The sequence below is a fragment of the Lagenorhynchus albirostris genome, chromosome 1 (genome assembly GCF_949774975.1).
Source record: "Lagenorhynchus albirostris chromosome 1, mLagAlb1.1, whole genome shotgun sequence".
Taxonomy (NCBI): Eukaryota; Metazoa; Chordata; class Mammalia; order Artiodactyla; family Delphinidae; genus Lagenorhynchus; species Lagenorhynchus albirostris.
Window position 1 is genome coordinate 132,524,454 of NC_083095.1, and position 27,483 is coordinate 132,551,936.

The window sequence follows — 27,483 nt, forward strand, 5'->3', positions numbered from 1 at the left end:
ACACTATCTCGATCTTTGAGATAGCAATGCAGTAAAGAGGCCAAAGCTTTGTAAGCAGACCAGCCTGAGCTCCAGTTCTAGAGCTGGACCTGCTAAACCTTACCTTCACTGTAACCCTCTGTACCTTACCTTTCTCATCTACACAGAAACAGAAGGAAGGGAGAGTAACATCTCACTGGATTGTTGTGAGGTTTAAATGAGGTAATGGGGGGGAAAAGCACCAAACACAGCGATTGGCACTTGGCAAGCAGTCAACTGGTGCTGGTTCCCTTTGTCTGCCCAGAGCTGGGCCATGGCCTTGGGCAAGATGGGCAGCTCTCAGAACTGAAAGGCTATGAGGCCTTGGGTTCCTCCCTGCCTCCCCATCCCTCCCAGACCAGCTCTTGGAGCCCCTCCTCACCTTCCCAGCCCCAGACTGCTACTAAATTGATGAAGCTAAAAGGATTTGATCATGTCGGTATATTTATATGTAAATACAAAACTGTATCGCTGTAAGATATCGAATATGAACATTACAATTATTTTCTGAATCTGACTCAGTCCATTGACGTTAAATACAAAATGAAAAGATTGTAAAAATAAGAATATATACATTCAAAAAGCTTATTACAGTATAAAATTATTGAGGTCTGATCAGCTGCCAACCTCATCTGTGATAGGGGAAGAAGTTTTAGGGGTTCCTGGGATTTTCTTGGGAATGTGGAATGCTGGGAGTCTTGATTCCATCCCTGGCATATCAGGCTAGGTAGGCCGGGAGCAGACAGGGACAGGTTGAATGAATAGGGGGAAAACAGTGATTGCAGGGGACTGCTTCACCCAGACAGGGGTTAAGCTTTTGATTGACACAGAACCCACCCAGCTTGAGCTCCAGGGTCTGGCAGGCTAGAGGCAAGAAAGAGATGGGCATATGAGTGGACAGGGCCAAGCTGCATAAGAAAAAGAACATTCTAGCAAAAGAAAAAGGGGCCCCAGCTCATTCTCTCAGGGAGGGAGTCTCATGGTATGTAGTTTCTTCTCTCTCACACGTGGGCTCCCTCTCTCTCCTTCTAAGACTTCGTACCGATTGCTTTTGGCTCTGGCTGCTCAGTGAATTCATCTCTGCCCAGATCCCAATCCTCAAGGGATAGGGAGAGGGGAGAGAGGGTCTGGAATCACAGTGGCGGTCTATTCCCAAAATTGGCAAAGTAAACGGAGGAAAAACCATTAGATAAGGGCAATCCATGCTGAATTAAACCAGTGTCACCACAAACCAGTATTCTTGGCTCCAACAGGCAGCATCCTGGAGAGAGATAAGTCATTATATAAGGATGAGGGCCTGTGGCAGGAGCATGGAGAGTGGATGTGTGTGTGTCCTCTTCCACCACTCTGCGGTCTGACAACAGGCAACATGATCCCCAACCCCAGCTCGTCCAGGATAAACAGTAGGATCCAAAAAGCGGAGTCCTGAACTGCAACAAGAAGCCCCAGGAACTTCTACAAAGGAGTATCTCTGTGTATATGTATTTATAGAATACGACCATATTATCACATACAGTATATATTATATACACACGTACGTATGGACTCATACACATAAGTGCACATACACACACGCACACACAGAGAATGACAGAAAAGACTGGAATACACGCCCTAGGTATAAACGTGCTTGGCACTCAGGACGTTCTCTAGAATATGTAACTTGGTCAAGCTCTCTGGGAAGGAGGTGGATGCTCACCAAACCTCCCCATGAAATCCTAGCAAAGGGAAGGAATGGAAAGAGACCTTGAGAAGGAGAATGGCATTGGGGAAGGGGGGAGGGAGGTTCCTTCCCCACTTACCTCGGGGCCCCTGGCAAAAATCGATAGCCACAATTTGGTTTTAATAAGGCACAGTTCGATAGCAGGTGCTAGGAATTAAGAACACATTGCTGCTGGCCCTTTCTAGTGGCAATTTCACCACATCTATCTAGCCAAAGGGAAAGGCTGCCTTGCGTGCACGCGTGCGCCGGGAGACACGAGAAAGAGGTTGGTCCATGGCTTCAGTGTAACTGATGGCAACCTATAGGCTCAGCGGTGTCCAGGGTAGTTTAAGGAAGTCTGGGCAGCAGATAGGAGGCTCGTGGGACAGTTACTGACCCTCCATGGCCAGGAGGTTGTGGCTGGAGGGCACCATGCCCTCCCTCTCTGCAAACTCCAGGATTGCCTTGTAGCAGAAATAGTACTGCTCAGGGGTCTGGATGCTGAAGGCCCTCTGGGTCCTCATGCGGGACACCGTCTGGAACACATTTAGGGTGCCAAGCTCCTCCAGCTGTGCCAGGCAGATGTCCAATGAACAGAAGGTACCTGAAGGAAGGAAGGAAGTGGTCATACCTGATCTACCTCTCCTCTTTCCCTCCCTCTACCAAATAACCCAGGCAGGATTGGATGAATGAATTCAATGGCAAGGTGCCTCATGGCAGGAGGCCAGTTGGCCTTAGGCCTGAAAGGGATCAAGGAGGAGGTCACAGGGAGTGTTGAAGGCCAGAAAAATGAGAAGGCCTCTTGTCTCTCAGGACATATATGGGGGTAATAGGAAGAGTAGGTGGGAAGGTGACAGAGGGACTTTTTTTTTTTTTTTTTGCAGTACGCAGGCCTCTCACTGTTGTGGCCTCTCCCGTTGCGGAGCACAGGCTCCGGACGCGCAGGCTCAGCGGCCACGGCTCACGGGCCCAGCCGCTCCACGGCATGTGGGATCCTCCCGGACCGGGGCATGAACTCGTGTCCCCTGCATCGGCAGGCGGACTCTCAACCACTGCGCCACCAGGGAAGCCCCAGAGGGACTTCTTTCTTCAATCCCAGACAGATAGAATGACAGCACTCCCACACCTGGGCCCGAATTTTCAGAATCCACAACTTCTCCACAGAGACCTATCACAAACCTATTCTTCCTTTCTCCCAAAGGGACCTCTGAACTAGAAGGCCAACAGTCCCTGCAATGTACATCCCCTTAAGGCAAAAGCTGCTAACTGGTTCCAGAATGGAGAGCACGGTCCAGGGTGGAAAGCTCCCCAGGGAAGGGTATGGGAAGAAAGCAACAGCCCAGCTGAAGCTCTCTCGACACCCAGGTGACAGTGATGGGATCAGAAGATAATCATGCTGATGGGATGTATAAAGCATCAAACCCCTAGAGGACTTGGCTTGTGAAGTATATATCCTGGCCAGTACACCTAACACTAGGGATACTAAAAGGACATTAAAGAGGAATTTTTCATGGTAATTCACCACCAATGGATCAAATACTCACATTCTGGCAACTAAGAGCTTTGTTATTCCTCCCCCACCCTTAGTGCCTCTGGATGCTCCAAGAGCTGCATCAGGTGCATTACCTGTCCTGCCAATGCCTGCACTGCAATGGACCACAATGGGTGGCTCAGGGCACTGCCCTTTGGAGCGTGCTCCCATGCTGCTGACGGCCAGCCTTTGCTGGTTCCTGACGGCTCTCAAGAAATCAATAAGGGAAGCTGCCGAGGACGGGACACCATAATCTGGCCAACTCAGGAACTGAAAGTGGGTCACGTGGCGTTTCTGCCGTTCCTTGGATGAAAAAAGAAGCAAAAGTTAATGAGGTCATTTCTCCTTGCCTCTGACTACCTTTGGCTTTTCCAGATTCTCAACCCTCTGGAATTGCTATCACCAAGGTTCCTATCACCCTCAACTTTCTCCACAATTGCTTCCCTACGAACGCAAAGGAAAGATTAAATGTCTGGAGAGGGCAGAATTCCTATATTATATGATCCAGATTTCTTACGTTATAAAAAGTTTCATTCCTAAGTAATGCCACTGTTGTGTTGAGACAATATGGCTATTCTGGCTCTGAGTTGAATATCCTGATCCTGTTTCCAGAAGAATGGAAGTAACTTATAAGCTCCCTGGAATCCTGCCTATTCCCTTTGGAGATTTTCTTTACAGTAAAGGTTTTCCCCCAGCTTCAAAAGAGTGAGAAAATAAAATTTACCTCTGTGTTGTGAATTTCTAGCGTTGTTTTCTTATAATGGTTCATATTCTCCACGCCTAGATTGGTCACTGTGAGGAAGCCAAATCGGATCCGAGAGTCTTTTTCTAAAGGCCAGTATTGGCCACACTTTCTCCTGCCGCCCTCCTCAAAGCTGAAGACACACAGAGAAAGATAAGCCTTCCATCCTTCTCCACAGCAACAACTCTGCTCTACCCATGACCTGCTGTACCCTTAGGCAGAAATGTCATCTCTTGCATTGCTTCTGTCTAATCTATCCCCTTGCTTCTTGGCAGAAAAAGGAAACCTTCATTCTAAACAGATGTAACAACAGCTAAATTTTCTGCATGTACTCATTCAGTGGACATTTACTGAGCACCAGCTACATCCATTTGGTCCCTTTCCTGATACCTCTTGGTATTCCTCACATATCTGGCATAAATACTGGGTGTACAAAGAAAGACAGTAGAGAAAATATGGTGGGCCAGGTCGAACTCCCTGCCCTGTATCTCAGTTACTGTTCATTCTCTTCCCCAGTGAGAGCCCTTGGCTGACAGACGAGTGGGAAAGGCACAGTTCCTGGGATGCCAACAGGAGGTTTATGTAAAGGCCTAAAGTCCACCTCACTACTCTTCAGTGGCTCCAAAGTACTCCAAGGTGGTACTTCTTCCACTACCTCCCCTCCAAATCAAAGGTGGCTTGTAACAGTGCCATGAGGAAGGGACCTGAGCAAACATTCTCATTAATTTTTTTCTCCTCATCTGAAATGGGTTATAATTATCATAATGATAATGAAGATACTCATGAAATATTAATTCCTAAAGTTTTGGCAGATACATACACCAAAATTTCAAAAATATTCCTTTCGTCAAGAGCTTCCTGCCTGACCTATTATGTTTCACATCTCTTTTTTTCAAGATCTCCTACAGGTGGAAATATGAACAAGAAGAAAAATGGTCAAAAGTAGCAGGGAAAGGGAGAACTAAGGGGAACTGGTAATTCAGAAGCCAGGAAGACAGCTGACCTTTGGAAGTAGGGAGCAGGCTAAAAGTAAATTGCTCCATGTTTCCCAATGCTTCCTCTAGTAGTTAAGGCCAGGACCTCAGGATAGGCTGTAACTGGCACAGGGTCACCAGAGCCATGGATTAAAGCTTTGACAAGTTAGATCTATCAATCTCCACCATACCCTGGCTCTGGTAACTCTGGGTCAGCTAAGAAAAAAGCTAAGACATCTCAAACTCTTTGCCATGGCTTTCCTAATCCTCATTGTTTCTAAGAGCTAAACTCCCCTCTAGAATCACCCATGCTTGGGGACGGGGGGAGGGGGGGAAGTGCAATGGGTAGAAAAGGGATGAACTCACCGGGTGGTCATGACAATCACCAAGACTTTTTGCTCCCATACCATGAGCCAGAAATCACGATAGGTATTCTCCAAAGGGCCTACAATGAAAGTAGAAGACAAGGAACGTGACCCTGGGAAGCTCTTCTTTCCTTCTTAGGCTCTTCTGTTTTTTCCCAACTACTAAATCCAAAGCACATACGTTGGCTCCCTGCCTTTTTGACTATATCCCTGCTATTCAGGGTGGTCCTTGGGCAAGCAGCACCAGCATCGTATGGGAGAGTATTAGAAATGCACAATCTGCATTTTAACAAGATTCCCAGGTAAAACTGTAGGTAGGCTACAGTTTGAGAAGCATTGCTACATATCCTCTTAGAGCCTCATCAACAGGGCTTCAGCTACCACATCCAGACTGAGAGTGTCAACTGTGCACATGTCTCTAGCTGCTTTCACCTCACCTAAGCCTTATAATCACCAGTTGCCTACTAAACCATTCCCCTTCCATGTCCCCTCATCCATCTCCTCAGACCCCGCATGTTCGCAATTCAGTCTCCTCCTTCAAAATTAGCTTTCTCTCTCTACTTTCTCAACTCTGTTAACAGTACTGGCATTCTTAAATGACTCAGTCTCAAAAAGTTGGAGTCAACTCTGACTTACCCATTTCTTTCATATCCCAGAAACAGACACCAAGTCCTAGATTTTTTTTGCCTTTGGAATGTTTTTGGTTTTTACCCTTTTGCCCCTATCCTGGTCTTCCTGCCGAAATTCACTGCCACAAAGACCATATCATCTTTTGTCTGAGTTCCTGTAGTACCATCTTGGTTTACTTTTCTGAATAGGAATTTTTCTTCCAGTCTATTCTGGATACCCTTGCCAGTTTAATCTTTCTAAAAAATTGCTTCATCACAATATAGACACACAAGCGCACTTCTGCCTCTATTCCTTTGTTCACATTCTCTCACCTCCATTGCCATTGGACTTTCTACCCATTTTCTGTTTTTTTTTCTTCCGGTTTTATTGAGCTATAATTGGCAAACAGCACTGTGTAAGTTTAAGGTATAGAGAGCATATGATTTGACTTATTTATATCATGAAATGATTACCACAATAAGTTTAGTGAACATCCATCATCTCATATAAATACAAAATTTAAAAGGAAAAAAAAAACTTTTTTCCTTGTGATGAGAACTCTTAGGTTCTACTTTCTTAACAGCTTTCATGTATAACACACAGCAGTGTTAATTATATTTATCACACTGCGCATTACATCCCTAGTACTTATTCAGCTTATATCAATAAATTTGTACCTTCTGACTGCCTTCATCCAATTTCCCCCTCCCCGCAACCCCTGGTAACCATAAATATGATCTCTTTTTCTATGAGTTTGTTTTCGAAGTATAATTGGCCTACAACACTACTTTAGTTCCCGGTGTACAACATACAGGGATTTATATGTTTTTCGATATTTCTATACACTGCAAAATGATCAACACTCTACCCATTTTCAAGTGCTGCCTCTTCCTTAAAGCTTTTTCTTAACACCACATTCCTTTTTTTAAAAATTTATTTATTTCTTTATTTATGGCTGTGTTGGGTCTTCGTTGCTGCACGTGGGCTTTCTTCTAGTTGTGGCAAGTGGGGGCTACTCTTCGTTGCAGTGCGTGGGCTTCTCATTGCGGTGGCTTCTCTTGTTGCAAAGCACGGGCTCTAGGCGCGCGGGCTTCAGTAGTTGTGGCGCATGGCTCAGTAGCTGTGGCTCACGGGCTTAGCTGCTCCGCGGCATGTGGGATCTTCCCGGACCAGGCTCAAACCCGTGTCCCCTGCATTGGCAGGCGGATTCTTAACCACTGCGCCACCAGGGAAGCCCCAACACCACATTCCTTGTAGGGCTTCCTCTCATCTCAGTTCTTGATGGCACATCTGGATCAAAACATCTTAACCGTTTAATGTATATGGTCTTACATCAGTCATTTTACTTTGTGAGAAGTAATCATATCTCAGGCAAACATGGTGCTGAGGGCAAGGGCTATGTCATCAACTACTCCTTTTAGAGTTAGAATCTGTACAGGGCTGGGCACTCAGCAGGAACGTTGAAGATGCCTGTGAGCCAATAACTCCCTTTCAATCAAGTGAGTAACAACTGAGGATAATTCCTTGTACTTCCCCAGTGCTTTTTTCTCCTTTGCTTTCAGGGAAGCAGGGCACTACCAAGGGCTGATTTTGTCGTGGAAATCTGCTAATTGCACTACCATTTTTGCTGAAGTCTCTTAGGAAGCACTAACATTTTATGATACTAGAATTCCCTCTTTGCAGAAGTGGACACTCCCAGGAGCATGCGAAGTCTTGGAAACAAGCTAAATGTCTAACAAGAGAGGATGTTAAATTATGGCATACCCCCAAATTTAAGCAGTCCATAAAGGTGATATTATAAGCTTTGTATTTTTGCTATGGAAAGGTATCCACAAGACAGCCATCAACAGAAAAAAGAGATAATGTACAGAAAAAGCCCATTTTGTTAGATAGTTTATATGTCTATATCTATTTGTATGCACAGAATGAGGTTTAGAAGGAGATGCTGCAAAATGTTAACATTTTCTCTGGGTCTCTGGGTTATGAGTGATTTTCATCTTCATTTTCTACAATGGACATGGCATTACCATAGCATGCATGTCAAGAAGATAATAAAAACACGCTTTCCCCACCTCTGACTCTTAGCCTTGTTCACATCGCACTATACTGCATCACAGCAGCTCTCATATACTTTATTTTCCACATTCAAACCACTGGCAAAATTGGTGTTGCCAATCAGAGCACCTGATAATACCACTTAGACTCAAGGCTAGAGGGAGAAGGGTCATAATTTCCTCAAAGGCATAAAAGAGAGATTTAGAAGGGAAAGTTACACTTCCCAGGTTAGACTCTTTAACAGTAGACTCTGCGAAGAAATAAAGTCAGCAGTTTATGCTGACATGGATGAAACAATCCACTAACCTGGCTTGCAAGGACTTTTGAATCAAACAGACATGTGCCCAATCCTGTCTGTGTCACTTACTAGCTGTGTGACCCAAGGTCACCTAATCTCTTTGGGCTTGTTTGTTCGTGGATTAATAAACCTTCCTTGCAGAGTGTCTATAATAATTAGATGGTGATTATATATCTAATATATAATAGATACTTTCAATAAATGACAGATATTATTAGAAATATTATGAATAAAAATCAGAATACTGAACACAGCCAAGAAGGTTAACCAGACAAACCAAACCAGCCTTCTCAACATCACAGGATCCCATTTTCCAGTCCTAACAGAGTGCTGATGCCTTCTGAAGATGATCAGTGTTTAACTTAAGAAATCCTCTTTCTCATACTCCTGGATGAGCTGCTTCTCCTGCACAGGGCCTTCAGAGCCAGCCTAAAGGATTCAATCCCTGGATTCTGCAGAACTAGCAACTCTAAGAAGTGCCCTTGCCTTCTAAACCTGGAGAGAGGAGCATTCTGAGACCCTTAGAGTGAATCCTTAGCCTCCATAAGCCCATCCATGCCACGGTCATCCTCCTCAACAAAGTCCTACTCTCAGGCAGATCACATCCTAATCTATACCTGCCCAAAATCTTTCCTGATAGTTCTCTGATTTGTTCCTAGGGTCTTGAAAGGACTTGTTGGAGAGAGTAGTCCCTCCTAAGGGACAAACAATAAATCTGTGACCATCAGACCAATTACAATATACCAAGAATCCAAAGGCCCTTTTCCCTTTTCTTCTCCCTCAACTTCTATTTTGAAAAATCTGAAACCTACAAAAAGTTGAGGGGCTTCCCTGGTGGCACAGTGGTTAAGAATCTGCCTGCCAATGCAAGGGACATGGGTTCGATCCCTGGTCTGGGAAGATCCCACATGCCTTGGAGCAACTAAGCCCGTGCGCCACAACTACTGAGCGTGCGCTCTAGAGCCCGCGAGCCACAACTACTGAGCCCACGTGCCCCAACTACTGAAGCTTGCGCGCCTAGAGCCCATGCTCCACAACAAGAGAAGCCACCGCCATGAGAAGCCTGCGCACCACCTCGAAGAGTAGCCCTCGCTCGCCACAACTAGAGAAAGCCCGTGCGCAGCAATGAAGACCCAACACAGCCAAAAATAAATCAAAAAAAAAAAAAATAAGTTGAAAGAACGGTACAACGTACTCATACATTCTTTAGCTCGAAAGCTATCATTTTTGGCTATCGTTTTGCAAAGCCTGCTTCTCTATATATACACAACACATATTTTCTCTTTTACTGAACTATTTAAGTTTCAGACATTATGACATTTCACTCCTAAATACTTGAACACGTATTTAGAAGAACAAGAACATTCTCCTGTAGAACAATACCATTATCACACTGCAGCAATTAAACATTAATACAATAATATTATCTAATACACAGTCTCCAACTGTCCCAATAGTTTGTTCTTAACAAATTTTTTCCAAATTGAGTTTGCAAGTATGGATGACACACTGCCTTTGGTTATCAATGTCTCTTTAGTCTCCTTTAATCCAGAACAGTTCCCTGTCTTTTTTTTTCCCCCATGGCATTAACTTCGAAAAGTCTAACCCAGGTCTCTAGTATGTTCCACAATCTGGATTTGTCAGGTTTGTCTCTCATTATTAGATTCAGACTTAAAAACTGGCAACAGGACTTCCCTGGTGGCCCAGTGGTTAAGAATCCGCCTGCTAATGCAGGGGACACGGGTTCAAGCCCTGGTCTAGGAAGATCCCACATGCTGCGGAGCAACTAAGCCCGGGCGCCACAGCTATGGAGCCTGCGCTCTACAGCCCACGAGCCACAGCTACTGAGCCCACATGCCACAACTAAAGCCCGCGCGTGTAGAGCCCGTGCTCCACAACGAAGAGTATCCCCCACTAGCTGCAACTAGAGAAAGCCTGCACGCAGCAACAAAGACCCAACGCAGCCAAAACTTGAAAAAATAAATAAATTTATTTTAAAAACCCCAAAAAACTGGCAACATACAACACAGGTTATGTTGTGTAGTTCTCACTATACCACAACAGGAGGCATATAATATCTATTTGTCCATTATTGGTGATATTAAGTGTGATCACTTGGTTAAGGAGGTATCCGTCAGATCTCTTGCTGGCCATATTCCACAATGGTCAAAGGGCCTTAATTCCATATGATGGCCTGTCATGTCCTCCTATGTTGTGATTTCTCACCACCCTCTTTGAAGAAAACCTGGTATTCTCCTTGAGATGGCAAAAAACAGGTCAGGAGTAGTACTAGGGCCCACAAGAATATTAACAGAGGCTCCATCTGAAATCCTCCTAGAGCGCCCAATACTTCACTGTCAGACCTAGCAGAGACTATCCATGTCAGAGACTGCTGGCGTGCTCTGTGATGGTACAGGGACCAGCAAAAGCCTCTTAAGCCAGCAACACCCATTCATAGACTGAACTCAATCTCTGGGAAGTTCCATTGCCATTCCTTTATGTCCTACTTGACATAAAGAGCATCTCACTGCCCAGTGAACTCTGATGTCCCATTCCCTTGGGATGGCAACACTAAGACACAGCCCAAAAACTTGTAGTAATGTTGTGTGTTCAAATCTCTAGTTTATCTCTATGCAGTGAGTTTCCAGGCACATCTGGTACAGAAACTCTACACCTCTCATCTGCCTTCCTCAATAACCCTCAATCTTTATGAAAGGCCAGGATCTAGTGGCTGCAATATCACCTCAAGCTACCATTTCCTTTAAAAATTATGCTATCATCTGATGCCAACAATCACAGGTAGATGACACAAAACCAATTTGTGAGGGGCAGACTACTTACCTTGTGTCCCAATGTAAGCATTCTTCTGTTTGTAGCCATCCATGAAACTGGCATTGATGTAATCTGTCTAATGATAAAAAGGAAATATCGTTGCAGCTGTGTGGGATATACCATTTGGGTAGGAAAATGATGTACTAAGTAAATAAAACTCAAGGTATGAATTTTCTCTTTTTGTCACGCAGAAAACGAGGAGTGAAAGAACCAATTCAAAACCTCACTTCCACAAATGTTACTGGGACAAGTGTATATCCACATGCAGAAAAAAATGAAGCTTACCCCTTCTTCACATCATATACAAAAACTAACTCCAGGAAATTCCCTGGCGGTCCAGTGGTTAGGACTCAGTGCTTTCACTGCTATGGTCTGTGTTCACTCCCTGGTCATGGAACTAAGGTTCTGCAAGCCGCACAGCGAGGCCAAGAAAACCCCCCAAAAAACAAAAACAAAAAACCTAACTCCAAATGGATCACAGACCTAATGTAAGAGCTAAAACTATAAAACTCTTAGAAGAAAACATAGGATTAAATATTTGTGACCTTGGGTTAGGCAAAGCCTCCTTAGATATGACACCAAAAGCACAAGCAACAAAAGAAAAAACAGATAAATTGAACTACATTAAAACTGAAAACTTTTGTGCTTCAAAGGACACCATCAAGAAAGTGAAAAAACAGGGGATTTCCCAGGTGGTCCAGTGGCTGAGACTCTGCGCTCCCAATGCAGGGAGCCTGGGTTCGATCCCTGGTCAGGGAACTAGATCCCATATGCATGCAGCAACTAAAGATCCCACATGTCACAACTAAGACCCAGTGCAGCCAAAATAAATAAATAAATAAATATTTTAAAAGAAGAAAAAAAGAAAGAAAGTGAAAAACCCACCCACAGAATGCACACATTTGATAAGGGATTTGTATCTAGACTATATAAAGAACTCCCACAAATAAATAGTAAAAAGACAACTCAGTTTTAAAATGGGCAAAGAATCAGAATAGCCATTTTTCCAAGATGATATATAAATGGCCGATGAGCAATGTGAAAAGTTGCTCAACATCATTAGTCATCAGGGAAATGCAAATCAAAACCACACTGAGATATACCACTTCACACTCACTAGAATGGCTACAGGTAAAATATAATAACAAATATTGGCAAAGATGTAGAGAAACTGGAACCCTCATACACTGCTAGTGGTAATGTAAAATGGTGCAGTCACTTTGGAAAACCGTCTGGCACTTCCTCAAAAGGTTAAACACAGAGCTACCATATGACCCAGCAATTCCACTCCCAAGGGAAATGAAGACACAGATGTAAACAAAAAAACCTCATAAACAAATATTCACAGCAGCATCATTCATAATAGCCAAAAAATGGAAACAATTCAGTTGTTTATCAACTAATGAATGGGTAAATAAAATGTGGTATATATCATACAATGGAATATTATTTAGCAATAAAAAGGAGTGAAATACTGATACATGCTACAACATGTATGAACCTTGAAAACACGCTGAGAGAAACCAGACACAAAGGGCCATATATTGTATGATTCTATCTATGTGAAATGTCCACAATAGGCAAAAAGAGTGGACAAAAAGTAGGTGGGTTTGGGGGAAATGGGGAGTGACTACCAAGGCGAGTTTCTTCTTTAGGTGATAAAATGGGGTGATAATTGCGTGACTCTGAGAATATATTAAAAACCAATGACTTGTACACTTTTAATGAGTGAACTGTATGGTATGTGGATTATATCTCAGTAAAGCTGTTATTTACAAAAAAGGAGTTCATTAGGACTTGTAGCACTACAGCTCAGAACCAAAACCAAAAGGCAGGCAAGCCAAGCAACATAAGCGGGAACACCTGTCCATGCTGTGACACACAAAAGGCAAAGTGTGACTGGGGAAGGAAGAAAGCTATACCTCACAGCTAGGACCATCAAGAGCATGGGCCAAACGGGCTCCATTACTGCCTAAATTAACACAAAGCAAAAAGCCACACACATTCAGAAGAGTCTCAATGAATAGCTCCTGACTCACTCTCTTCTGCGGGCCTTTTCCCACCTCCCAATGTCCTCGGTCTTATTTACATCATTAGCCATCAGGGAAATTAAATAGGATATGGAGAGTTACAGGAGGACAAAAGTAAAAAAGTTTCAACAGCAAACTAGGGAAAATCCATACTCCACTCCACTCTAGAGAGATGGGAATGACTCCCCATCAACCCTTTCTCCACTGGGTTCCAACACTTGGAGGACAGTCTGAACTGTCAGTACCACACAGCCACCCTAAGAAAACATCTCCAGGGAGTTCCCTGGCGGTCCAGTGGTTAGGACTTGGTGCTTTCACTGCCGTAGGCCCGGGTTCAATCCCTGGCAGGGGAACTAAGATCCTGCAAGCTACACGGCTCGGCCAAAAAAAAAAATCTCCATCTCATGGTCAAACCCATGTTATTTGGATATATGTCCATTAGATAGTCAGTCTACCAACTTATCCTCCCACTAATTATTTATTCAAGAGTTTCCTGCTCTGTTCTTCTCCCACAGCAACTGGTATTGACCTCATACTACTAGTGTTCTACCCTGACTTGGACACCTTCACTGAGCTAATGGATCATCTGCAGCAGACCCAGAAAGCTAAAAGTCTCACTCACCCCAACCAGGCTTCTCAATCCAGGGCCCAACCATAGTCAGCCAAAGCCCATCCTCTGTTCAGCCTGGCACATTCAAATGGTATACACTGCAGGACCCAGGTGAGAAGGCATAGAAAAGTACAAAGGATTTACCTGGTACATGCCAATCAACATATTATATAAGTAATATATGAGCTGTTACTCTTGGAGCTACCTTCATGCTTTGAAAAGAAATGCCACCTATTTAAAGGAGACATTTCTTTATAACTAAGGATACCAGCTCTTAGCATCCTTGTCTCTGAGAGCACTGGGAATTAAAATCAGCAATTTCAGAAGAATCATTACATATTAAAAACTGAAAATGACCTCAGAGATAAAGTATAGACTTAGGGGCAAACTGAAATAGTAGGAAGAAACACAGCATGCACATTATGTTATGGGCCAGGTTCAACTGAAACTGGACTAACGGCTTTGTAATTCCAGGTGAAATCTGTTGAACAATTCACTAAGAAACCTGAATCCTCCACTTATTGTGGAAATAAAGGCTATACCAATATTTGTAGTAATGAGAGGGACTATAACTCAAGCGATGAACTTCAGATTAATTACAGGATGACTAGAATAGTCTCCTAGTACACTGGGATTCACTCATTCATTCACAAATAATTTACTGAATGTCTGATACATGCCAGTCACTGTTCTAGGTCTTAGAGACAGAGTAGTCAACAAGACATACATTCAGATTATCTCTGACTCCAGAGCCCCAACTCAACTAAGATGATCTTAATAATACTGGTGAATTTGCCTTCAGTCAGCCAGACTCTTAGCTAATGCCACTGCAGGAAAACCCTCTGTAAGGATCCTAGACAGGATTATGAATTCAGTTTATGTGCTTGAAACACTAGGGTCAAAAGAGATTAAAACCATGATCCTAGGGTACTGACTCATGTACCATACATACCCAAATATAAGGCAATGATGTTCCTAAGAATTATCCTCCAGAAAAAAGGGGGGATATAACAAGTCCCTATACTGTGTCATGTTAAGGGGCACTATTTAAACTCCTTTTAAATAGTGAACAGCAACCTCAATCAATGCTGTTTTTTGATGTGTACAGAGGTCACTGGACAGAACTGTTGTATCGGAAGGAAAAAGAAGAAATGTAACACCTATTTAATTGTTGATCTCAAAATTCTTAAGTGTTGGATGCTGCTGTAAACAAGTTATAATAAAGAGGACTTTAAAAAGGTATAAGTAAATGATAATGCTACAGAGGATGCATGAGATACAGGATGAATGAAACGAAAAAACTGTGCTAATGTTATGCTAATAGACTTTTCTGACTTAGAATAAACTTTCCAGTGACAATATCAGGCACTTAAAAAAGGAAATAAAAATGATGTGTTCTGGAAAACTGTGTTCGATTGACTCAAAAAGTAGCTCAAATGAGGACAAAGAAACTGATGTTAAAGGTGTATGTGAAAAGTTTGAATAACTTTTCACTAAATATCTCTACTAAGTACATGTGATTTTTAATATGCACAGACATGATCAAATTAATACATTAAATAATAGAGGCATCTGACCAATTTATCTCTACCCCTATATATTTATGTATACACTAGTTGTCCAAAATTTTTGTCAGATCTTTTAGATGGAAAAATCAGAGGTCACTTTTTTCTTTTAAGAGTTGGATTTCTTTCTTTCTTTTTTTTAATATTTATTTATTTGGTTGCCCTGGGTCTTAGTTGCGGCATGCAGGATCTAGTTCCCCGACCAGGGATCGAACCCAGGCCCCCTGCATTGGGAGCGTGGAGTCTTAATCACTGGGCCACGAGGGAAGTCCTAGAGGTCACTTATAACGAGAGTCGCCTGGTATTGACGCATATACATTCACCAGTATGGTGGATGACATGACTATGACTTTATTAGGAGTAAAAGGCGAAATAATTGAACATTTATCGAGCACCTACAGTAATATGCCAAACTTTGTGCTATCAGCATGTACATAAAATATTTCATTTAATTTCTACTTAGTACTGTGAGATGGGCACATAGGGACTTGTGTATGTTAATAACTAGTATGTAGTCTAAAACTAAAACCTTGAGGCTGCTCTGGTGGCGCAGTGGTTAAGAATCCGCCTGCCAATGCAGGGGACATGGGTTCCAGCCCTGGTCCAGGAAGATCCCACATGCCACAGAGCAACTAAGCCCGCGAGCCACAACTACTGAGCCCTCGTGCCACAACTACTGAAGCCCGCGCACCTAGAGCCCCTGCTCTGCAAGAAGATAAGCCACCGCAATGAGAAGCCCGTGCACCCTAACAGAGCAGCCCCTGCTCACCGCAACTAGAGAAAGGCCACGCGCGGCAACGAAGACCCAACGTAGCCAAAAATAAATAAATTAATTAAAAAAAAAATATATATATATAGTTTAAAAAAATAAAACTCAAACCTTCTCTCTCTGGCTTAGAGTCCATGTTCTTTCTACTACAGTATTAGTAAGCTTCACTTTGGAAGAGGCTTAAATTTCCCTCAGTGCTCCTAAAAGGATGGCATTTATCTTTCTACCTGAGCGTGGCCGCTTCGTTTTGTCAGCTTCACTCTAGTTTGGTCCAGGCAGGGTACATCCCCATAGCGGTTCTTCTCTAGGTTTCCTGGAGACCTGAAGGAAATGAAACAAACTAAAATAAAGAAAAAAAAAAACAGCTACAAGAGTTGAAAATGGATGACAATGCAAGTGGAACTGAGCGCAAGTCAGGAGATTGTTGTCATTCATTACTTTTTCTTTTTGGTACTATTTGGTTTTGAAAAAATCATTTGCATACATATTGATTAAAAGCAAAAAAAAAAACTTATAAAGACCACACATATAAAGTAATACTCTATATTGTTCATAGGTATGAATGTATTTGTAACAGTATAAACAAAATGATCTGGTAGGAAACATACCACGTTCATACTAGTGACTGCTTCTGGGGAATGAGGAGAACTGATGGTGAGGATTAGAAGGATTTCAACTTTACAATTAATTCTTTTATACAATAAAAAAGATGAAGCAAATCCAACAAAATGATAAACACTGTCAGTACTAATGGGGTGATAGGAAATAGTTGTTTGTCACGTTATGCTCTGTTCTTTTTCATATTTAAAAAAAAAAATTCCCGGACTTCCCTGGTGGCACCAGGGTTAAGAATCCACCTGCCGGGCTTCCCCGGTGGTGCAGTAGTTGAGAATCCACCTGCCAATGCAGGGGACATGGGTTCGAGCCCTGGTCCAGGAAGATCCCACATACCATGGAGCAACTAAGCCTGTGCACCGCAACTACTGAGCCTGCACTCTAGAGCCCGCAAGCCACAACTACTGAGCCCGCATGCCACAACTACTGAAGCCCACACACCCAGAGCCCATGCTCTACAACAAGAGAAGCCACCACAATGAGAAGCCTGCGCTCCACAACGAAGAATAGTCCCCGCTTGCTGCAACTAGAGAAAGCCTGCATGCCGCAATGAAGACCCAACGCAGCCAAAAATAAATAAATAAATTTATTAAACACAGTTTGAGTACTCTGTGAATTAAAAAAAAAAAAATCCTTCTTCCCACACAAATAAGCCCAGCTGATATTTTACAAAGTTCCAAGAACAATTCAATAAAAGGAATACTCTTTTCGACCAACAGTGCTGGAGTAATTAGATACCTATAGGGAAAAAAATTTGAACATCAACCTAAACCTTACACCTTACACAAAAGTTCATTCAAAATGGTTCACAGACTTAAATTAAATGTAAAACATAAACTTATTCTAGGGCTAGGCAATGTGTTCTTAGACTTGACACCAAGAGCATGATCCGTACAAGGAATAACTGTTAAAGGAACTTCATCAAAATAAACTTCTGCTTCACAAGAGACCCAGAAGAGGATGAAAAAAAAAGCTACAGACTGGAAGAAAATATTCGCAGACCATGTATCCAACAAAGAACCAGTACCTAGAATATAAAGAACTCTCAAATCCCAACAGTTTAAAAAAAAATCCAAATAGAAAATGGGCAAAGGACATTTTACAAAGAGAATATACAGACGGCAAAGAAGCACATGAAAAGATGCTCAATATCATTAGGTAGTAGGAAAATGTACATTAAAACCACAATTCTAATTTTAATTTAGGGATCTCATCACACACCTATCAGAACAGCTAAAATAAAAAATAGTGACAACACTGAACAATGGTGAGGATGCAAAGAAAATGCATCATTCATATATTGCTGGGAGGAGTGCAGAAGGGTACAGCCACTCTGGAAAAGAGCTGGGCAGTTTTTCATAAAGCTAAACACATAGTTACCATATGACCTATCAATCCCACTCTTGGACATTTATCCCAGAGAAATAGAAACCTATTTTCACACAAAACCTCGACACAAATGTTCAGAGCAGCTTTAATTGTAATAGAAACTGGAAACAACCCAGATGTCCTTCAACAGGTAAATGGTTAATTGGTTAACAGTTTGTAGTGTGGTTCATCCATACCATGGAATATTACTCAGCAATAAAAAGGAACAAACTTGATACAAATAACAACTTGGGTGAATCTCCCGAGAATTCTACTGAGTGAAAAAAGGCAATCCCAAAAGTTTACACATAGCATGATTCCATTTATATAATAACATTCTTAAAATGATAAAATTATAGTAATGGAGAATTGATTAGTGGTTGCAGGGGCTAGGGATGGGGAGGGGTGGAATGGAGGTATGTGGTTATGGAATTCTGTATCTTGACTGCAGTTATGTATACACAAACTTACCTGTGTGATAAAAATTGTAAAGAACTAAATACATACACACACACTGAAACTGGGGAAATCTGAATAAGATTGGTGGATTGTATCAATATCCTGGTTGTGATACTATATTAAACTTCTGGGAGATGTTACCGTGGGATAGCTGTGGAAAGGGTACACATGATCTCTATTATTTCTTACAAATGCATGTGAATCTACAATCATCTCATAATAAAGTTAAAATTTAAAGTTAAATTTTAAAAAATCCTTTGAAAGGATGGTATAGGGGAGGAAAAAAAAGGGAAAGAAAGTCTCTTGGTCCACGGGCATCCTGGACAGCAGTGAATACTCTATCTACTTCTTAATCTAGAATTCCATGGGAAACAGTTTGTTCTGTGTAAGTAGTTCTACTGGAACTTGGTGTAAGACAGGGGCCTGAAGATGTTGAGGATTCTGGTTTCTAGTTCCTGAAGTGGGACGTTTTCATTGATTCAATAAAAAAAAGAGGCAAGATTGGGAAGTCCTTCCATAGGACTAGGACATATTCTCTGATTATAACCCGACAGCTGGCTTGGGTGATGCAAGGAGCACAATCCAAACCCACTTTTTTAATGTGGGGAAGGGGAACCATTGTAGAAATGACACCTCAAGGACCCCTCAGTAGAAGCACCCAGAGCAGGGTCAGAAATACCCAGGACAAGTGTGCATCCTCTGCACTGGCTGGGAAAAAGACTGGATACATACAAGGGTCTTGAGCTGGTAGGGGTGAAACAGAGCTGTGTGGGAGAGAAGAATACTCTCCCCACATGATATATACTCTGCTTTCTCTCTCTCTTTTTTATTTCTTATTTTCCTTTGCATTCTTGTTCTGCTTATTGATTTTTTTTTCTCAATTGCTTCTTCTCTCTTACTTCCCTTATTTGTTTCCTAACTCATTATTTTCCCTCTTTTTCTTTTCCTTTTCCCTCTTTCCTCACTCCCTGCGTACCTTCTTTACAGCACACTGACTAAGCTGGACAGGAATTACAAGGGGAAAGAGGTACTCACAGAATCACGGATTCCTAAAACATTTAAGCTACAAAAGAGTAAGTAGATATCAGTGAGTCTAATATCAAATACTACACACAGGAAAACTGAGGTGCAAAGAAGAGAAATAACTTGGGTAAGTTACAGAGGGTATTTCTGGCTAAGCTGGAACTTGAGCCTGGGACCCACTGGGGAGAGCTTCCTTAATTTTCTTTTTTTTTTTTTTAAGATTTTTTTTTTTTTGATGTGGACCATTTTTAAAGTCTTTATTGAATTTGGTACAATATTGCTTCTGTTTTACATTTGGATTTTTGGCTGCGAGGCATATGGGATCTTAGCTCCCTGACCAGGGAACGAACCTGCACCCCCTGCATTGGAAGGCAAAGTCCTAACCACTGGACCGCCAGGGAAGTCCCTGAGCTTCCTTAATTTTCAACGAACAGTCTCAAAACTTGGAGAAAAAGAAGCTTTTGCAACAGCCAATGAAAACATGGTAAGATAAATGACAGCAGCAGTAAGGGAAATGATCCATGCTCTATTGCCAACAATAGTTATCAAGTGGTTATAAACCAGTTACAGAATTCAGGTAGAAGGAAAATCCCACAAGGCTGAATTCCTAAGAGGCAACTCTTTTCTCTTACTGACTGTGGATTATCTTAAATGGACCAGTATCCCTCCCCAGAAAGTAATGTAATACTATAAACGCTGTAGGGAGAAACTGCCCAAATGAAAGGACCAGAGATCAAATCGACAGCCTACATTTTGAGCCTACATTTTTGTTTTTTTCCTAAAAACACTTGCATATCAGGGAAATATCAAAAAATGTATCCATTAGTACACAGTTCCTCCACTGGGACCAAAGACCTTCAGAAATTTCACAGCATACACTGTTGGAAACAAGCACCAAGAGGTGCCTCTTTCTGGATGAGAGAAACTATCATCTAAGTGAGAGTGAGGCTCCTAACACAAGGAAAAGCCTCTGTTAAGGAAGTGAGGTGTGGAAGGAGGGGTACCAATGCGTGCCACAGCATCCTGGAAAGTGATCGCTGGCCCAAACCTTTCCTACTTACATGGAACAGTGGAAAGTGCCAACAGGGTTCTCACGACGGATGTCTTCATACTCCTCATATATCCCCCGCTTTTGCCTGGTGCTAACATAGTCCATCAACTCTTGGATGGTCATGGCATGGGGACCTGGGACATGCACTGAGTCCCAGTCTAAGGTCGGAGGGAGGGAGAACAGGATGATCTCATCGAAGGGATCTGGGTGGCCGTTCATCTGGGATAGAAACTGGAAATTCCAAGTGGCGAGGTCAATTTTGACGTACCCACCCAGGTTTTCTGGAAGGCACTCCCTGGGCAGGTGCTGGGTGACTTCAGATGTCTTTAATATCTGAATCTGGAAAGCCAGAAAGAACCACGTGAGTATGTGGGGAGGGAGGGGAACAAAAAGATAAAGAACAAAAGTGCTTTGGAGAATGATATGAGATTTGCTTGAAATACCTGGTAAACTTAGAAAAGGAGTAGACTGAATTTCATCTGCTTGGGAATGAAGTCCTACGAATTTCCCAGAAAAGGTTTGACTTCCCACAATGTATAGCAAATTCATTCCTGGAATTAGGGGCCCTGTTATAAACCTTATATAAACGTAGGTGTAGTGAACCAAGGCTTTATACTATTTACAAGGCTTTCCAGTACCATCTCATGTGGGTATTCGCCTTTTTGACTACTAAGAATGCATGGGAAGTGGTTATTTTTGTCAACCCCATACTAAGGCAATCAATTCTAAGCCTGTTGTCTTGTGTTTTACTCACAGCTTGGTATGGACATTCTCAAAGATAGGTTTCTGTGAAAGCAAGACAAGACCAGCCTCCCAGAGGCTGGGTAGCCCAGGAAAAATGCTAGAGAAGTAATTGTAATACTTAATTCCTCTCTCTGCTTGGACACAGCCATACTGGACTAAATTAGCCTAGTTGGTTCTTTTTGGAATCTGTGTGGAATGGGAATGTTTGCCTTGCTTGCTGTTGCCTCTTCCTGGAATGCTGCTTCCTGGAATGCCCTCTTTTCCTCTTTGGCCTCTTCAAGGACGAGCTTATAGCTCAACCTCTTCTGTGAAGCCCTCCCTGACAGTCTGAGATAACATTCTCCTCTATGTTTCTCAGAGCCACAGTTCTCTGAACATGTCTGTGTCCCCTTTCAGGACCATAAGCTCCTCAGGAATAAGGCTATCTTACTCAACTTTTAATTCCCAGGGCCCAGAGCCTGGACTGTAAAGGTGCTCAATATATTCTGAGTTCATATATGCATGTATATACTTGTATATAGTTCAAGTGTTAAGAACTTGCCTAAGGAGTCCTCTCAAAGAGTTATCTTAGGAAAGACATCTCCTACTCTGGGGTCACTAGGTCACTAAGTAGCTTCCGCAGAATCAAACATCTTTAGTTTCCCCTCTCCAACCCAAGTCGCCTCAGCTACAAAGATCTGTATTGTTATTATTCATATAATCTCATACTAAAAAAAAAAACCCTCTGATAATATTTTACAACATTATTATCTTATTCTATTATACCAATGTTTCATATACCCTTTCTTTCAAGGGTGAGAAATGAATGAGTAAATGACTGAAACCATAATCTTTCCATCCTGGAATACTCAGTGGATGATAATAGAATCAAGATAATTTTAGACAATGCTTTTGAAGTTGGGAAGCAACAAGCTGTTTTAAGAGAAAATGCCAGGAATAAAGTAAAAGAGAGATTGAGAGTCTCCTCCACCACCGTGGTGGTCAAGGGGACTGAATATTTCCAGTTGAACAAATTCAAACACCAGTTCAACTGACGTAATTATATTAGAAGTTGTTAAATATTAAAAGCCTGTAGAGCCACAGGACTAAATTTTGGAAGTAGTAGCTATCTCTAAGTCACTCATGGGACACATCCCTTCGATACTATCTGCATGCAAGGTGCTACATACAGGGGAAGTGCCCAAACTATGTCCAGGTCCTAACTCCAAGGAACTTGTACAGTAAGAAAGGCAGCCTATACTGGGCTGAGTAAAGAATAAAGCAGAGAATATAAGTGAACACACTAACAGAAGCAGAAAGAGAAACAAGCCAGGAAGGTTTTTTGAAGGTAGAAAATTAATTGGCAGGTTTCAGCAGTAGAGATGGAAATGTATCTATCCCACCCCCAAATAAAATTAAGTTAGCTTCCTTTACCCTCTCCCGGACTTTGTCCTTCAGAAGGAGGCTGATGATGGAATAGGGCACTCGGAACCATATGGGTGCTCCCACAATCAGCACTTTCTTCAAACGAGCTGGGAAAGCTCCCTGCGGAGAACAATACAAGGATTTAAAAATACCAGTTAGGGCACTGCAACAGTGCCTAATGGGACCTTTGACTGTTCAAGTACAAAGTTTAGGTTTTTTGCTCTTCTCACCATTCTTACCCAGCAGGGGGAGTCTATAGCTTAATTCAGGTTTCACTTAGTAGCTAGAGAAAAAGTGGTTAAAAAGAAAGAAATGGAAGCAACCTAAATGCCCATCAACAGAGGAATGGATAAAGAAGATGTGGTACGTATATATATATAATGGAATATTACTCAGCCATAAAAAAAAAACAAAATAATGCCATTTGCAGCAACATGGATGAACCTAGAGATTGTCATACTGAGTGAAGTAAGTCAGACACAAAAAGACAAATATCATATATCGCTTATATGTGGAATCTACAAAAAGTGTACAAATGAACTTCTTTACAAAACAGAAGTAGAGTCACGGATGTAGAAAACAAACTTATGGTTACCAGGGGATGAGGCGGGGAGAGGGATAAATTGGGAGATTGGTATTGATATATACACACTACTATATAGAAAATAGATAATAAGAACCTGCTGTATAGCACAGGGAACTCTATACTCTGTAATGGCCTATATGGGAAATGAATACAAAAAAAAAAGAGTGTACATATGTAGATATATCAATATAACTGATTTGTACATCTGAAACTAACACAACATTGTAAATCAACTAAACTCCAATAAAAATTTTTTAAAAAGAAAGAAAGAAATTAAAAGCTGATTTACCTGTAAAAGTAATCATGTTATGGAGAAACAGAGAAGAACAAAAGTTTGGCCTGGGACACCTCAGAATTATAGGTGAGTGTGCTGGAATCTGCACATTTAAATGCATGGGCTTTGAGTTATTTGATCTGGACCCATTTAATGACAGAGAAAGACTTCAGGACTTGTAGTTACATTAGTAAGAGATACCCTAAAGATTCTCAAGTCTTCCGGCAGATCTGAAAGAGGAATCTCAAAGGAAGCTTTGATAACAGATGGATAACTCCTTACCATTTTTTCCCGTGATTATATTTCCCTGATCACATGAGTTCTCTATGATTTTTATTGTCAGCACAATGCTGCATTTTCAGAGAAAATCTTATTTGTGAAGAAAATAAATAAAATAAAAAATAAAAGTAACAATGTTATGTTGTTAATATAAGCTTTATGGATCAAAACTACTCTGATTTTTCTTGTCAGCATACATGTGTGCATCCTTAAGTTCTGATTATTAAAACTTTAAGGAACAACTAGATCACGAATAAAATGAACATGAAACATTTCTCATAATCTTTCCTTTATTCTGATATCTGTGTGTTTATAATCATTGATTTTCCACTCATCTCTTCATCTATTTACGTATTCATTCATTCAATCAATCAATATGATCTAGCGGGCACAAGGGCAAATGAGGTCTAAAAGAAAAGAGACACCCTGATCTGCACAAGGCATAAGAATGAAAAATTATTCCTTCTTAATCCATAGCTCTTAGTTTCATTTAGTTTCTCAATATTTCAGCACTTCTCATAGGCAGGGATACTGAATAATACTGGTATTCTAACTGGAAAGAAATTATTCCCAGTTACATTATAATAGTAGTTTTAAAAAATATTTTTACTGGGCTTCCTTGGTGGCGCAGTGGTTGAGATTCCGCCTGCCAATGCAGGGGACATGGGTTCGTGCTCCGGTCCGGAAAGATCCCACATGCCGCAGAGCGGCTGGGCCCGTGAGCCATGGCCGCTGAGCCTGCGCGTCCGGAGCCTGTGCTCCGCAACGGGAGAGGCCGCAACAGTGAGAGGCCCGCGTACCGCAAAAAAAAAAAAAAAAAAAAAAAAAAAATTTATTTATTTTTGGCTGCTCCTGTTTCTTCATTGTGGCACGCAGCCTTCTCTAGTTGTGCTGTGTGGGCTCCAGAGTGCACAGGCTCAGTAGTTGTGGCACATAGGCTCTCTAGTCGTAGCACGTGGGCTCTCTAGTGGCATGCAGGCTTAGTTGCCCTGCGGCACATGGGATCTTAGCTCTCCCACCAGGGATTGACCCATGTCCCCTGCAGCGGAAGTCAGATCCTTAACCACTGGACCACCAGGGGAGTCGCCACTATAATAGTACTTTTTTTTTTTTTGGCTGTGTTAGGTCTTTGTTGCTGCGTGGAGGCTTTCTCTAGTTGCAGTGAGCGGGGGCAACTCTTCGTTGTGGTGCACAGGCTTATCATTGCAGTGGCTTCTCTTGTTGTGGAGCACAGGCTCTAGGCGCACAGGCTTCAGTAGTTGTGGCACACGGGCTCAGTAGTTGTGGCTCGCGGGCTCCAGAGCGCAGGCCCAGCCGCCACGGCGCACAGGCCCAGTTGCTCTGTGGCATGTGGGATCTTCCCGGACCAGGGCTCAAACCCGTGTCCCCTGCATTGGCAGGCGGATTCTTAACCACTGCGCCACCAGGGAAGTCCTTATAATAGTATTTTAAAGTATTATAATAGCATTTTAAAGTACAAAAGATAAATATAAATTATAATAGTATTTTAAAGTGTAAAAGATAAATATGAAAAAATTAGCCACCCTATAAATAATAATCAGCATAAAAGTATAATGGTAAAAAGCCTCTGGTTTATAATAGCACTTGTGCACACAAGCACCATCTCTTTCCCTGTCTCTCTCCCCCTGTAAGTCACTGGTCATACAAAAAAGATGATTTATCCTTGGTGTCTGCTACGTTTATACATACATATATAGGTATACATTTTTTTAGCCTAGGAATATACGTCATAAGAAACATGCAAGACACATAATTTTAAAATCTTATTGAAAGACATAACAAAAGACTTTAAAAAAATCCATAAAACAAAACATAGCATTCCTGGACAGGAGAAGATGATGCTGTAAAGATGTCAATTCTCCAATTAATTCATTATATCCAAATTAAATCCCAAAGTGTTTTATCTTCCAGAACTTGACTGAATGACTCTAACATTCATCTAATCAAAAGATGATGATTTTTTAAAATATTTTCTCATCAGATTTATAATTTTGAATAAGTGGTTATCTCTGGGGAATGGCACTGGGGTGTGTGAGGGAGTGGTCAGAGACTTCTCCTTGAATTACTTCTTAATTGCTTTTATAATTTATAAAAACTAGTTATAAAGTTTGTTTTTAGTATGCATGTTATATATCAGTAAAAATTTAAATAAAAACACATGAAAGTGCATGTAAAAGAATAAAAGTGCAAAAAGGTCAAAACAACTTTTAGAAATAAAAGAATACAGGGAAGCTTGTTGTATAAGATATTAAACTTTATTATAAGGCTACAATGAATTAAAAAGTGAATATGTTGGTTTTGATGCCTAGATCAACAGAACAGGGAGTCCAGAAATAGACATACTTACCATATGGAAATTAAGTATAAGATAAAGGTGTTATCCCAAATGAATAGGGAAATAAATGTATTAGTTAACAAATGTAGCCAGGACAGCTATTTGAAAACAAATTATTTTGTCCATAATATTATGTACCATATATAATATGATATATTATTAAATATACTACATGTAATATAGTATATTAAAACGATAATGAAAAATTAAGAAAACATAGTAGTATGACAAAAGACACCATAAAGTTGAACAAATTATAAACTGCAAAAATGCTGGTAACACATACTTAACAATACTCTTAATATTCTTAATAACAAGTCTTGTAAATCAATGAGACAAACACTTCAATAGAAAAATGGGTAAGGACTTCCCTGGTGGCACAGTGGTTAACAATCCACCTGCCAATGCAGGGGACATGGGCTCAAGCCCTGCTCTGGGAAGATCCCACATGCTGCGGAGCAACTAAGCCTGTGCGCCACAACTACTGAGCCTGCACTTTAGAGCCTGTGTGCCAGAACTACTGAAGCCCGCGTGCCTACAGCCCATGTTCCGCAACAAGAGAAGCCACCGCTATGAGCAGCCCGCGCACCACAACAAAGAGTAGCCCCCACTCGCCGCAACTAGAGAAAGCCCACGCACAGCAACAAAGACCCAACGCAGCCAAAATTAAATTAATTAATTTTAAAAAACTGAAGTATGAGACTGTGCATTAAACTTCTACTTGCAACTTTCATGAGAATGAGGATGTTAGGGGACTATATCTAAAATTTTACCTGCTCCCAATGACAGAGCAGTAAGTCACTAAGAAAAACATGATATGGATTTTAAGGCAACCAAACTTTTATTTCATTCTCTTTGAATTTATATAGCAAAACAACAACAAAACATCCATAGTAGTTTCATTATTTTGAACCAGATAAAGGAGGACACATTAACAGCAAAAGAACATTTGAAAAAAAAAAAGATACTACAATGTTATTATTTAAAGGAGTTCAAACAACAAAAAAAAGGATGTTATTATTTTAGAACTTCTAAATTCAAAAAAAGAGCAAAGGGAGGTGGGGTTCCCAGACTCCGTCTGGAGGAAGCGAGACTGCACCCGCTCAGGCAGTCAGAGGGAAGGGGATGGGACCGGCGGGCGGGCAGGCGGACTCGCCCTCTCAGTGACTGCACCAATCGGGTGTGCCCTACCTGCCCGCAAGTGCCCCTGGATGAGGCCGTACC

At 41.7% G+C, this 27,483-nt stretch overlaps 1 protein-coding gene across 1 annotated transcript in view; it reads right to left on the minus strand.

Moving 5' to 3' along the window:
• Window positions 1-444: 444 nt before the first annotated feature.
• The window catches only part of PTPN9 (protein tyrosine phosphatase non-receptor type 9), a 79,896-nt gene continuing 52,857 nt past the window's right edge, over window positions 445-27,483 (minus strand). The window contains exons 6-13 of the mRNA XM_060154558.1: window positions 22,774-22,884; window positions 20,627-20,955; window positions 16,328-16,421; window positions 11,136-11,202; window positions 5,334-5,412; window positions 3,976-4,126; window positions 3,347-3,554; window positions 445-2,324 (exon numbers count right to left, since the gene is read on the minus strand). Coding sequence (XP_060010541.1) covers window positions 2,110-2,324; window positions 3,347-3,554; window positions 3,976-4,126; window positions 5,334-5,412; window positions 11,136-11,202; window positions 16,328-16,421; window positions 20,627-20,955; window positions 22,774-22,884 — 1,254 coding nt within the window. The 3' untranslated portion in view covers window positions 445-2,109. The remainder of the gene's footprint in view (window positions 2,325-3,346; window positions 3,555-3,975; window positions 4,127-5,333; window positions 5,413-11,135; window positions 11,203-16,327; window positions 16,422-20,626; window positions 20,956-22,773; window positions 22,885-27,483) is intronic.